General features: G+C 42.1%; 1 protein-coding gene across 2 annotated transcripts in view; it reads right to left on the bottom strand.

The window, feature by feature from the left end:
* Window positions 1-713: 713 nt before the first annotated feature.
* SLX9 (SLX9 ribosome biogenesis factor) overlaps window positions 714-13317 on the bottom strand; it is a gene marked incomplete at its 5' end in the record, with an annotated part of 33258 nt that continues 20654 nt past the window's right edge. For both annotated transcript variants that reach the window (XM_083573174.1, XM_083573173.1), the window contains 3 exons: window positions 714-2395; window positions 5421-5486; window positions 9742-9895. In XM_083573174.1, coding sequence (XP_083429300.1) covers window positions 2269-2395; window positions 5421-5486; window positions 9742-9895 — 347 coding nt within the window. In that variant the 3' untranslated portion in view covers window positions 714-2268. The remainder of the gene's footprint in view (window positions 2396-5420; window positions 5487-9741; window positions 9896-13317) is intronic.

Here is a 13317-nt window from a genome sequence, read left to right as displayed (position 1 = left end):
GTTTTAAAATGTTTTAAGTATTTTTTTAATGCATTTTTATCACAGAGATGTTTGCTGCTCTTTTGTGAGACAGGATATTAATTATATGAATAATTTTATTCTTGCCCTATTTGCTTTAAGTAACAATACCTCCTGCTGCAAATTATTCCAAAAGGTAGATTTATCCCTTATTTTTAATTTTCCCTTTTATTGTCACAGGTCCTATTTTTAATTTTTATCCAATGAATTGCCCTTCCGCAGTATCTCAAACATCTGTTACTCCTTGAGGAACTGAGACCTTTAGCCAGGTTCTTTGCTTCACCATCCTGATTTACCTGACTTTGCAATTTGGCTGTCATCTTAAGGCAGGGACAGCCAACCTGATGCCTTGCAGACGTTGCTGGACTCCAACTGCCATCAGCCCCATCCAGTCTGGCCAATGGTCAAGGAAGAGGGGAGCTAGAGTTCTCAACATCTGGAGGGCAACATGTTGTACACCCTTGATTTAAGGAAAGGTGAACCAAAGCAGATATTGAGTCATTTGGCTTTCCTTTCTTGACATGGTCTGCAGATTTCATTTTCAAGAAGCCAAGTCATACATGTGCTATTTACTCAAATACAAGTCACATGTTGGCATGGTGGGGTTTTATGATTCTGTTTTTGATTTCAATTATATTACTGAATTTGGATGATGTGCCCCAAGTATAATTTTCCAAGGTACTATACACCTGTGGTTTGTTTTGTGTTAAGAATTTATTATATGCTTTACAGTTTGTTTTGTGTTCAAATAAGAATGATTATTTGTTTGACAATATACTGTAGCCAAAACTAGCAGTATATCTGAATAACTAATAATAATAATAATAATAATAATAATAATAATAATAATTAAAAAAAAAACCAAGTTTCATGGACTGGCACCCTAAGGGGTTAATGAAGATGGGACTGTACATTGTGCTCCCCCTTCATGTTCTTCCTCCCAGCCAAAGCAAACCTGGCTGCTCTGCCAAAAAGAAATCAAATCAAATCTGGTGGTGCTTTAGCTGAATGCTATGTCTGTGTGAAAAACTGATTTTTTTCCAGGACTTTGTCCTTGAGGAGGATGCCAACTTTGGCTTGCATTAAAAATACCTGGGTGGATGAGCTTGCAGGAGTAAAGCTCCCCCACCCAAGTTATTCTTTTACCATTAGCACAGGTTGGATGGTCAAGTGCCGCTGTACCACAACACACTCTCCAGTTTTGTTTAGCTTTTTAAAAAAACTATTAAAGATTTCTTAGTTTACAAAAATGTGTACATTGTCTCTTTTTTCAAGTTGTGTTTTCTACAGATCAGTTTCATTTGTTGTGAGACATTAGTGTTAGGTTCGGAAGAAAAGAGGGGATTGTGAGTGGGGTGGGGTTGGGTGGCAATGCTTCTATTCTTCCACTTAGTGTATGTGTGGGGTTTTGTGTCAGTGTCACTTGTGTGGGTTCTTACTATTCGCTTGTTGTATTTCCTTGGTGGCGAGATGTTGGGGTGGCCTAGGGTGTGGTTGGTTGTCTGTAGTGAGATTTGGTTTTGTGTGTGAGTGTGTGGGTTTTGGGTCAGGTTAACCAGACTGATTTGTGTACTGACAGCAGATTCTTTCTTTTGTCTTGTTGGAGTAGGTATGTGATAAATGGGAACCATACCAGGGTGAAGGCATCTTCTTCTATTTGTCCCTGTGTCAGTTTCACTACTCATCATTTTTTATTTGAAAAATTAGGGTGGTATTCCCTTTATTATTGCTATCTTACAACATCATACTACGGGGGGGGGGGGGAATATTTATTATGTAGAAAAACTAAACTTTACATTGTGCACCTGCCAAATCAGTATCAAAAACTAACAAGAACAGATATTTTTCAGTTGAATTGTTCATGGAAACAGGAGCAGACTTAATCTCTATTAAATATAATTTCAGGAGAATGATGCAAATGCTGCATTACTCCTAGAGGAGAGGATGTTATACTTCATAGGAACTATGGAAAGAAAAGAGAAACAACATTTGGTGCGTGATATAGCACAGAGTGGGAATGGAGAACAATCCCCAAGAGCTTCTAGCAAAACAGCAGACAGCTTTGCAGCTAGTATTGGCAATCATCAGTCTTGGCAGCCTTATTTCTGTTGGCGGAAAACAAGGTCACTGAATGTCATAATCCTGTGGACTCTTGCAAGTTATGCTGGCATACTGGGCATGTAAGGTCATCGTGCAGTGTGTTTGCGAGAATCCAATCTCTCGTGCTCTCAAACAGTCTCAGCAATGATGTCAGAATGGCTTTCCCTCCCTCTCCAGCTGCAGTCTTTTGGAAAGATGCTCACCAAGGACTGTCAAAGGGCTAGCTTTGAACAAAGGATCCGATATAGTCTTGTGAAACTGTGCTACTTCCTGCATCCTAGAAAAAAGGGAGAAAATGCATCAGATGATAGGCTAGCATTACAAGAGGCAAGTTAAAAGTACAGTTGTACCTTGGATCCTGAATGACTTGAGAGTCGAACGTTTTGGCTCCTGAATGCTATGGTTTGCGAACATTCTTTGGAACCCAAACATCAGACGCGGCTTCTGATTGGCTGCAGGAGCCTCCTTCAGCCAATCTGAAGCTGCGCCTTGGTTTCCGAATGTTTTGGACGTCAAACGGACTTCCGGAACAGATTCCATTCGACATCTGAGGTACCACTGTACTACCAGTCCTTGAGTGAAGCAACTCACTGTATTCAGGTGGGGCTAACCTAACCTGGCTCTGACTAAACTTCTAGCACACCCCAGGGAACAAAAAGGCATAAACTGGAGGGTGTCATCTAGGCACATCTGCTGTGTGAATTATGGGGGTCAGTGTAAGAGAGCTCACGAGGAAGAGTCATGTGCAAACAGCAGGACTCCCAACACCTGAAGATGCTATATCCAAGTGTGTCTTCCATATTCCTTGAACGACTCAAACTTATTCTATGGGAATAGCATAACATACCCACTACAGTCTGAGTTTAATTAGACAGAGCCCTTTCCTTGCAGCTGTGCAGAGCATAGAACCAGGAGTTCACAAATAGGACCTTTCATCCTATTCCTTTGAATATGAATTACTTGATGAAAGACTGTAAACCAGGGCTTTGCTTCTAGGGTGGCTTGAGAAAAGTAAAATAAAATCAGGAGTGTGTCATGTACAGTGGTACCTTGGTTTACAACCATAATCCATTCCAGAGGTCCATTTGTAAACCAAAACAGGTTGTAACCCAAGGCGCTCTTTTGCCAATGGGGCCTCCAAAAAAAATTTGTTCGTAATCCAAAAAAAAGGGGGGTTGTAATCCAAAAAAATTTGCAAACCAGGACACGCACTTCCGGGTTTGACATGTTTGTAACCTAAAATGTATGCAAACCAGACTGTTTGCAAACCAAGGTACCACTGTAGCTGGCAATAGCATTCTTCACAGAGAGAAGTAAGAGCAAAAGTGTAGCAATAAATTTAAAGGATTGCCCAAAATGTGCATTTGTTAATTTATAGGGAAATGAAGATGGTCTTGGCTAGGGTCTTATCAGCTCTGGGCTCTGCAGTGTGCTTAACTGCCTTATAAGCCAAGAAAAGCTTAACGTTTTAAACTTTTGAGGGGGGGGGGGCAGGAAATCTGGGGCCCTCTGAGCTATGTCTCTGAGCAGAAGAGCTCTCCGGATTTATTTGAAACACAATCTTATCTCCAGTGCTCTCGTTATAATATCTCGCTTGAATTTGCAAGAATCAAAGTTATATTAGCCAAGAACAATGGAGTTTAGCTGGTGTACTACATGTGTTTATGCAAACAACACTACTGGGCAGCTCTATTGAAGCTAAGGGCAGTTCTGTAATTCTGCAAGCCTCTCAAGGAGTATATGTGCTATCCAGCAGACAAATCCTGAATCCAAGATGAAGTGTGGCACCTCAAAAAGGTTTGGGGCTTGTTGGAGGTGAACTAGGATCTGGAATCCTTGAAGCACTTTGTGGGGCTTGGCAATTCAGATGTCAAAAAGCGACTGCAGACAAGCATATGCTAAAAGCAGAACTAAGCTTATCATGTAAGGAAAACGCCAGGGTGGAATGCTGAGGGAAGGAAGAAGAAACACGCGCACTGGGAGAGTTACGTGAGAGATCGTTGTGACTAACAGGGCAAAGTTGTCATCAGAGGAACTGATTTTACCTGGAAAGTCCCCTTGCCTCCACAAAAAATGGTGGGCATATTTCACGGCAGTTTGCCAGTTTTCTTATCCCGTGATAAGGTAAGCTCTCTTATGTATGCAATTTTCAGAACATTTGTTCACAAAACATCAGGGGAGAACATGATTCCTTTTTTCCTCATTCCAAAGAACCAAACTGGGGTCTGAACCAGCTTTTGTGGCCCTACTGATGCCCTGGCCTTTGGCAAGTGCAATAAAAGTTTATGAACACAGCCCTCGTTTCGGGGACCTGGAATGCCTTGTCTTTTTCAGTTAACATTTTAGCCTTTATTCCTCTTGCATGCATAACATTATCATTTCCCAAATTAGCTGCTTTGGATAAACAGGATGGTGTTGCGTCGGTGAGTACAATCATTTTCCTGACCTGTCGACTTTTCTCTGGCACAAACAGAACTAAGGTTACAGAACTCTGCCAGAAGAGGGAGGGGGGAGAAGAGAACAGGATATTGGCGCTGCCTTGGCTAAATTCTTAGGAAGTGCCCACCCCTATCCCCTGCAATCAGTGAACAAAAATACCCAAGAGGAACAAGGCAAATTGCCAAATTTTGCATTAGCAAAGCCCACTTATGCAGCAGAGCCCTTGGCCCCCGGCAAGTGAGTCATCAGATCAGTGAGACACAGACTGAGAACTTCCCAAGGACAAATGGACTTGCCCAAACCTCTTGCTTCTGCAAAAGCACAGCAGGAGGGACTCGCTCAGTCCGACGTCTAAAGGCACGGAAGGTTCTGAAGAAGCAGATGACATCCCAACACCCAGCAAGAGACCATGGTGTCTCTTCAGCTGCTGTTTTCAAAAGGGGAGCTATGATTTAGAGGCAGAGAAGTTTAGGAGAAGCAATATGAAATTGCTTCTGTAATGAAGTGCCCTCTGCGGGATTTGATTTTCACTTGCTTAGGATGGGAGGCCTTGGATGGGGGGGTGCAGTTGCCTATCTGGAGAAAGAAAGGGGGGGAGGGAGAGCGAGAGCAACCCCACACATTTCGCCATGCATTGAAGGCACCAACATGGGAGTTCCTCGGAAATTATGGGATGGTGTCCATGCTGCTACTTCAGAGTTTGTTTCTGCTGCTGGTTGAGCAGAGGAGCATGACTTCACGACACCATGGGGAAGAAGAGCCACATCACTGGCCCTTATTGCATCTTCTTCTATTTTAAGGCAAGGCAGGTTTTGACTTTGCTGCCCAGAAGGGCTTCTTGTGACTGTCCCACCATTACTCACAAGACTTGGCGTTTCTGGGTTGATTTCATCTGACAGAAGTTAGTCAGCAGCATCTTCTTTGCTGGGCTGAAGAAAACAAAAACTAAGTCTTAATTGAGAACAGTATTGACACCAAAGACCTGCCAAAAACGTTGCCGTGTGCAGCACCTTCAGCTTGGGCTTCCAGCCACTCCAGACCCCTTCCCGTCTCAAACCCCACCCCCCGCACTTACCTAGCATTCTGTGGCCACAGAGACCTTTGAGGTTTTACAAAGGACTTTTTGTCCTTCTACAAACTCTGAATTTGCTATTTCTCTCTCATAAACTACAGCAGCTAACAAAGTAGATGTTAAATTATTACAGCAAAACGTTTTGGCTTCTGCCAAGGCTGCAGCAGCACCCTTTGATTCATGTCAGAGCAACAGAAGCCAAAATGATTCGCCCTGAGAATGTTGTGTCTTCTGCTTTGTTACTCACAGTTATAAATACATACTTTAGTGATTAACTGCATTCTTTCATGATCTAGCACAAACCTGTCAAAACTACTGTCTGATGATTTAAAAAATGTCTATATTAAAATAGTGCTGAGATGAAATCATCCCCTGAGAACTTACAGCTCCAATATGTGGGAAAGAAAACTGGCATCTCCAAAATTGGGGGCACTGGAAGGAGGCTGCCCGCCCCGCCACGTATGCTCTGGGATGGCTCTGCAGCAAGAGCCTTCTGAGAAAGCCAGCACATCACCCAGGAGAAGACGGCCTACAATTGCTGAAGAGACAACAGAAAATCTGCGGCACGGCAGCCCCTTGCTCCAAACCTTCCAAGCAAATTGCACTGCTCTCGTTACTTCTAGAAACATAAAACATCAGTTCCTAGTGAAGTAATCCCAGGTGAAACACATGTTATTCCTGAATAAGACTATATTAAGACTACTCTCTAAGCTTCTCATTACAGATTTGAATCAATGTCTTATCAGACTTCAGGTTAACCCAAAGTTCTCTTTGAGATCAAATGCATGTGACCTGTAACTAACCCAAGAAATAAGACTTATTCCCATATACAGATGTCTGTGCCACTTGTGGAAACTTGCCTCAAGTGCCTGTGATGTGCTGCTGGGATGCCCGCCTCCTCAATTTTATTTATTCATCATGAAAGGCATCCTTGTTTCATTACATGTTGCAGACTTCATTCATTATAAATCAGAATAAAACCTCAATTGAATGCACTTATCCCCAGCAGGGGATCACATTTCTGGAGAATCTGATCTTCTATGACTAAAAGCTGACAAATCATTGGGAGTATAATTCCTCATTTATGCAATAACTGTAATCCTCTAAAAATTTGTGCTGATTAAATAGCACATGCAACAGATTCAGACTGTGAGCAACCAGAACAGCCCCTGCACAAAGGAGGAACTACAAAGTGGATTTACAACTGCAAAGTGGATTTACTGCAAGAAGGAGCAGCAACCATTTTCTAGACTTTGATCAAACTAGTAGCTGCTTCTAAATAAAAGAATTCAATGTGGAATGTAGAACTTTCATTTGATCCTCTGGGTTTGGTTATGAACCTTAAACATCTCTCCCCACCCTTGCCCACATTAAAATGATTCTGACCATTTCATTCTGAAGTTCAGTCCTTTTCATGACTGTTTAGCACAATCTTTTCTGGAGCATCCTTGAGAAACTGAATAGGGTCTGTGTCAATCTGAAAGGGGGGCGGGAAGAGTCTCCATCCTTTGAAAAATAAAACCTGTAGTGTTCCTGTCATGCTTTCACCTAGAGTCACTTCTTTGGCGCCCCCCCCCCCCCCGGACTAGTGCGTGGGGGACACAGAGAGCATTCTCAGCACTCCCAGAGCAGGAGTGCCAAGACTTAAAGAACGGCATGCGCAGCTGAAGGCAGGCTGGTTAAAACTGCGCAAGTCAAGCTCCAAGCAGGGCCAAAAGCTTGAGAAATGTTTTTGCACCAGGTCTGCTTGGGTTGCCCAGTGCAAAAAGAGCTTTCCAGCTCCCCTGCCTTGCTTGGAGCTTGACTTGCACAGTTTTAACCAGCCTGCCTTCAGCTGCCCATGGCTGGAATAACACACGTCAAATGCAATATTAGAAGAAGGATTGCTGCCGTTCTTAAAGTCCCCACCACAAGGGCGAGGACTCTCCGGCTTAGGGGTCAACATGGCTTTCCAGGCTTCTCTATCTGACCGTGGGGACTCTCCCAAGGCCAGATTGCCCCCTCAGTCCCACACCCTCTGGCCACTCCTGCCTGGGGGTTTCCGCTGCCTGGAATGTGTCTTTGAACTCCAATGGAAGCATTTCGCCTCCTGTGCAAAGCTGATGTTTTGCCTCTGGCCCCACCCCCACAGGCATGCGGCCCCTGCAAGGTTGACCAGCAGGGAATGTGGCCCTCAAGTTGAAAGAGGTCTCTTGCCCTGAGCCCATGTGGGGAGTGCTTAATGTGTTGGACTGTGACCCGAGGGACCGGGCTTTAAATCCCTGCTTGGCCAGGAACTCCCTGGGTGGCCTTAAGCCAGTTACTGTTGTGGGGAAGAAACATGTATGGCACTTTGAGATCCTTGGAGAAAACGGCAAGATTTAAATGCAATAAATAAAAATAAATTACAACACCCTGGATCTACTGGCATAAAGCATCTGAACTGTTTCGAAGTTAGCCAACCGTAACACAATTCCCAGAGGGAATCCAACACAAAGCAGACAAAAAACAAGCAAACTTACACTTTTTTTGGTGTAAGTTGACATCTCAAAAATGAGTTATTTTAGGAAACCAGTTGCTAGGTTTTCTGAGAGACAGTCTTTGTTTATGCATGTATCAAACAATAACTCTGAAGACAAGGTGCTGCTACATGTTTTTCTGTATTATGTTGATGTACATTTTTTCTTGTTTTCTCTTTCTTCTTTTTAAGTATTAACATAACATTTTTCTAATATTAACATTGTAATGAAAAGTATAACAAATAACCAAAAATAAGAACCTATCCTATTCAAAGTAGGCTTTAATCATGAAAGCAAATGAGAGGGGATATAAACAAAATAACTCAGACAGCTGTAAATTGTAAGCAACAATCCATTAGATTTGAAAGTATTCAGAAAATTGTTCCACTGGATATCAAGCTATCAAAAAACATAAGTGAATTCACTCAACCACTGAATAAGACTGAAAATGTCAATACTAAAATGCCTTATTCTGTGGTAAATCAAAGGAAGGAAGATTTTCCCATGCTAACAGTGCAGGGAACTAGGACAGGGCAGTAGTCCTAAACATCTTTTCAAGCAGAGAAGTTCTGCTGAGCCCAGTGGGAAAGACTCCTCTATAGATATACACAGGATTGCTGGACAGAGTGTCTATTCAAGAGTCACAACAGCAAGAAAGCCACACAACTGAAGACTCCAGAAAGGCTAAATGCCTAAACCAAGTCTGACGACAAGACATTTTAGAGCAGGGCTGAGGAACCCGTGTCATTCCAGATGTTCCCACCATCCCTGATCATTGAGCAAGCTCTCTAAGGCTGATGGAGCACAACACCAGGAAGGCAAAAGCCTCTCGCACGCCAGTTCTAAAGCTTACAATAAAATCTGTTCTTAAGAAACATGCATCTGTGTTGAGAATTTAATTTTAGCCCCTATTTATGAAGTAAAAAGAATTAGGAACTGAGAGGTCAGTGGAACTCCTGTTCTGAGACAAGATCATGAGAAAGTGAACTTTTAATGAAAATCTTGTGTGGATGTAGAGCAACTTCATTGTACCCACTTGCAAATATTTTCTAAGCATCATGTTTACCTTCAGTGCTCAGTTATTGCAAATCTTGGTCTTCACATACTTATCATCATAACTAATTTTCTTTTCTCCTTTACCTTCAAAGGTTTCCATGGCTTCCTAGGGCAGTTAACGTGACTATTCAAATAAGAGAAGATTCTCAAATGATGCAAGAAATCAACCACAAGGACTTTCAGTGGCAGCTAGTAAAATCTGAAATGTAAGGTCTCCACCAGGATTTACTTTGCTATAGAGTCGTACCTTCGTTTTCGAACGCCTTGGAACTCGTACGTTTTGGCTCCCAAATGCCACAAACCTGCAGCCAATCGGAAGCCATGCCTTGGTTTTCGAACAGTTTCGGGAGTCAAACAATCTCCCGGAACAGATTAAATTTGAGAACCAAGGTACCACTGTATATAATAGCCATATTTCTATAACCCTAATGAATATAAAAAATTAGATGGAAAATAACTTCATGCTTTTAGACCCCAATTTAACAAGCAAGGGTTCCAATTTCAAAGTCTGTTTACCACCTCAGCTTACCTAAATTGTGTGTGCAGCACTTAACTTACGTTTTAGGATGTCTGCAGGACTTGCTGACAGCTACCATGTCTGAGAGCTCAGGCAGAGCGTCCATCAGAGGATGCATATCTCCAACTACCGGGGTAGCTTTTCGCTTTGCTTCTGCTTTTTGTTGTTGTTTTGCTAGCTTGATATTTTCTATTTCTGAAAAACAGGGGCAGGAGGGAGAAACAATTGTTAAGCGAGTATCCAGGGGTCAGCAAACTTTTTCAGCAGGGGGCCGGTCCACTGTCCCTCAGACCTTGTGGGGGCCGGACTTTATGGGGGGGGTGAACGAATTTCTATGCCCCACAAATAACCCAGAGATGCATTTTAAATAAAAGCACACATTCTACTCATGTAAAAACACCAGGCAGGCCCCACAAATAACCCAGAGATGCATTTTAAATAAAATGACACATTCTACTCAGGTAAAAACACGTTGATTCCCGGACCGTCCGCAGGCCGGATTTAGAAGGCGATTGGGCCAGATCCAGCCCCTGGGCCTTAGTTTGCCTACCCATGGAGTATACTTTAAATTCTGTTAACTGAATCTCTAAAATGTCTTTACCACTTTTTAAAGTCTTATGTCTGAGAAGTCTGTTTCAAGTCCATTTTTATTAACTACAGGGTCCTGACATAGTTCCATCATTCTTTCTTTAGGAAAAAATATTTTGCTTGACCCATGAGGGTAACTATCCATACTGACTAATTACTAGCTGAAATATTATTTGGGGCAATAACATTATTTCTGCCACAATGCTAGAGTGAAATAGGAGAGGGAGGAATGCAGTGACCCAGCCTGATCACTGGAAATATTCAGTCAGCCGGGGTTGGGGCTTACAGAACTGAACAAAAGGAGTCGCATGGCATCCAAAGGGAGCTTTCCAGGCTCACTCAGATGTAAGATCTGGTATAATTTACCTAAGTGCACAGCATAAAACCAGGAGTTAATGAACTTTACCCATTCTGCTGTAACGAGAGAGAGAAGGGGATGGCTAAGCCACATATGCCCATTTTGAACCCACTATCATGTAGATTCAAAGAGGTCACAGTGTCCCTCTGATCTCCTTAGTATGAATGGTTCAGCTTGAAAGTAAGGCAAGATTCTACGGATTCAGAAGTGATTCAGAAGATATAATCCTTTCAACGTGGTTAGATCTCTTCAGCCCTTCACTGGAATCTTTGGAGCTGGAATTTACAACATCCTTGTTTCTTTTGGCTGTCCTGTTAACGTTTGCCTTTTCAGATGCTTGTGACAAATGTGGACGTGTATACTTCACCTCGGATGGGCTCTCTTGGCTGGAGAGCACATGCATTCTGATCGCCAGTACCCCTGTTTTTGGTCCAGTACTATGAAGTTGCGGTACTTCAAAGCTTTCCAGAAATGAGGCTTAGATATACCTGATTCTGAATTCTTTTCTTATGAAATCTTTCTAAGGACAGAGACATTTTACCTGTGATTCTAGTGGCTGAAACTGCATCTTTTTTGGCTTTAGTTTGATATGATTTACCACTGCTTGGAATAGAATATAACCTGAATAATTTCTATTATGCCATTAGGCAGAACTTCAGTTCCCAGCTGGCAATCAAAAAAGGGGAGAGCAAAAGGCATCTACATCTCCTCTTCAAAAAAGAAATCAGGCAGAAAGCAAATTAATCCCAAAATACATACATTTGCATGAAGTCAGCTTTTGAAGATAACAAAAATATATTAAATAGTCAAGTGATTAAATCTTACAACAATAATTTTCTGTATAAGTGAAATTTACTGTATACTAGGAAAATATTATCTGCTTTATAGACAAGTTACTGTTGAAGTAAAAACATATATCATTACCAAATGTCTAATTAAATTCCTTCAAGTGAACACCCTGTTATTATACAACAGGAAACATTATTCATGTGGGCCTAATAATGCAGTTTTCACATGTTTCTTTCCGCACCTGTGAGAATATCCAATTTTTACTTTTCAATCAAATCTAAGGAGGTGTCATGGCCCTGGAGGCAGATTCACCTTCTTCAAGGGATGAAGGTTAGAGACTCTGAATCAGAAAAAGAACTGCAAGCGAGGGCAGAAACACTTCTGCAATGGGAGCCAATGGGAGAGTTGGAAGCGTCATCAAGTCCAACCCCCTGCGATCAACTAAAGTATCTGTGACAAGAGAACTACGTCTCGGAGGACCCTATTTCAGAAGCATCCATAGGATTAAGAGACTGCTGGGGTGGCCTGGGCCCCTGCAGGTGAAGAGGCGCCTTTCAGTAAAGGCAGAGCTTGCAACTAGAATACAGGTGCTGCTCTTATATAGGGATTGGCCTAAGTCTGGCTGCTGCGGAAGCAGCTCCAGAGCTTTACCCTCTGTGAGTATTCAGCCTAAACCCTGCAAAAGACAGCCTCACCACAGAGCAGGGAGGATTTTGCCTTTCATTCTATAATTTTTTCCTGTGTCCTCATTTCCCCACCATGAACCCAAGGTATCCTCATGTATGACAAGGTTAAGGCTGAGATATCTTTACTCAACAAAGAAGGAAAGGGGTAGAAAGTGGGATGCAATAAGCCCACTGGGAGAGAAACATGGGATTGACTAGTTCCATAATTCATTCCTGATCTGAAGAAAGCAGAGGAAGAAGCATGCAAGCCAGAGGTCTATTCTTAATCTCACCCTACAAGATCTGAACAAGTCTCCTATGAACTTATTTTAAATCCTCATGCAATAATTAGCCATGTGTAAACCAGGTTCTGACCAATTTTTGTTGTTGTTACTATTATTATTATTATTTAGATTTTCTTGAATTACAAAAGTACATACAGTGTCTCAGTTTTCTGTTCATTGAATCTTTTCTACAGATCAGTTTTATTCAATGTGAGGCCCAAATATTATAGGCGGATTAAGGTTGGGAAAGAAGTGAAGTTGGGAGGGAGAAGGCTGGGGTAGTAAACTTTCTTTTTTAATATTGTGTGTGCGTGCGTGTCATGTGGGTGGGTTCTCTTTAGATTCATTTATTAGTTTTCTTCCTATTAAGAATTCTGTAGATTCCTCTGAAGGCAAAGAGAGAAGTCTGATCCTAGAACTGGCAGCTGCTTTTCTCTATCCATGCTTACGTGAATTCTCCTGTTCCTCAACACCGTCACCCTTGGAAATTTAGCCACTAAAAGTGAAATGAGCATACAGTGACCCACAGAGAAAGGCTGTCCACAGCTCTATGAGCACATCTACTTTTCCCTTCTCACTTCCATGGGAAGTGACTTCAGACTTCGCAACCGTTGAGTTTATATGTAACTACTTTTCATGTAACATATAGTCATCTCTCTGGCTCCTAGTGCTTGTAAGTCTGGAAATAACATTCACTTTGGATTGTCTAACCCTGTTTTAAAAATATTGTACATGAGTTTTGATAATCTATTACTTGTTAGATAATTCAGCAAAGTTAGAAGAACTGTGAGTATTACGAGTGCCGCCAGCTGAACTTATCAATTACTTCAGCAGTCAGCCAACAGAGCTTCAGGGAGCATCTGAAACTGCTTCCGGTCAGGTGGATTCCCATATAGATTTTCAGGTGCTTGCCTACTGCACAGAATATTCTTA

The sequence above is a fragment of the Podarcis filfolensis genome (genome assembly GCF_964270895.1).
Source record: "Podarcis filfolensis genome assembly, chromosome: 1".
NCBI classification, from domain to species: domain Eukaryota; kingdom Metazoa; phylum Chordata; class Lepidosauria; order Squamata; family Lacertidae; genus Podarcis; species Podarcis filfolensis.
This window is presented reverse-complemented; position numbering and strand designations above follow the sequence as displayed.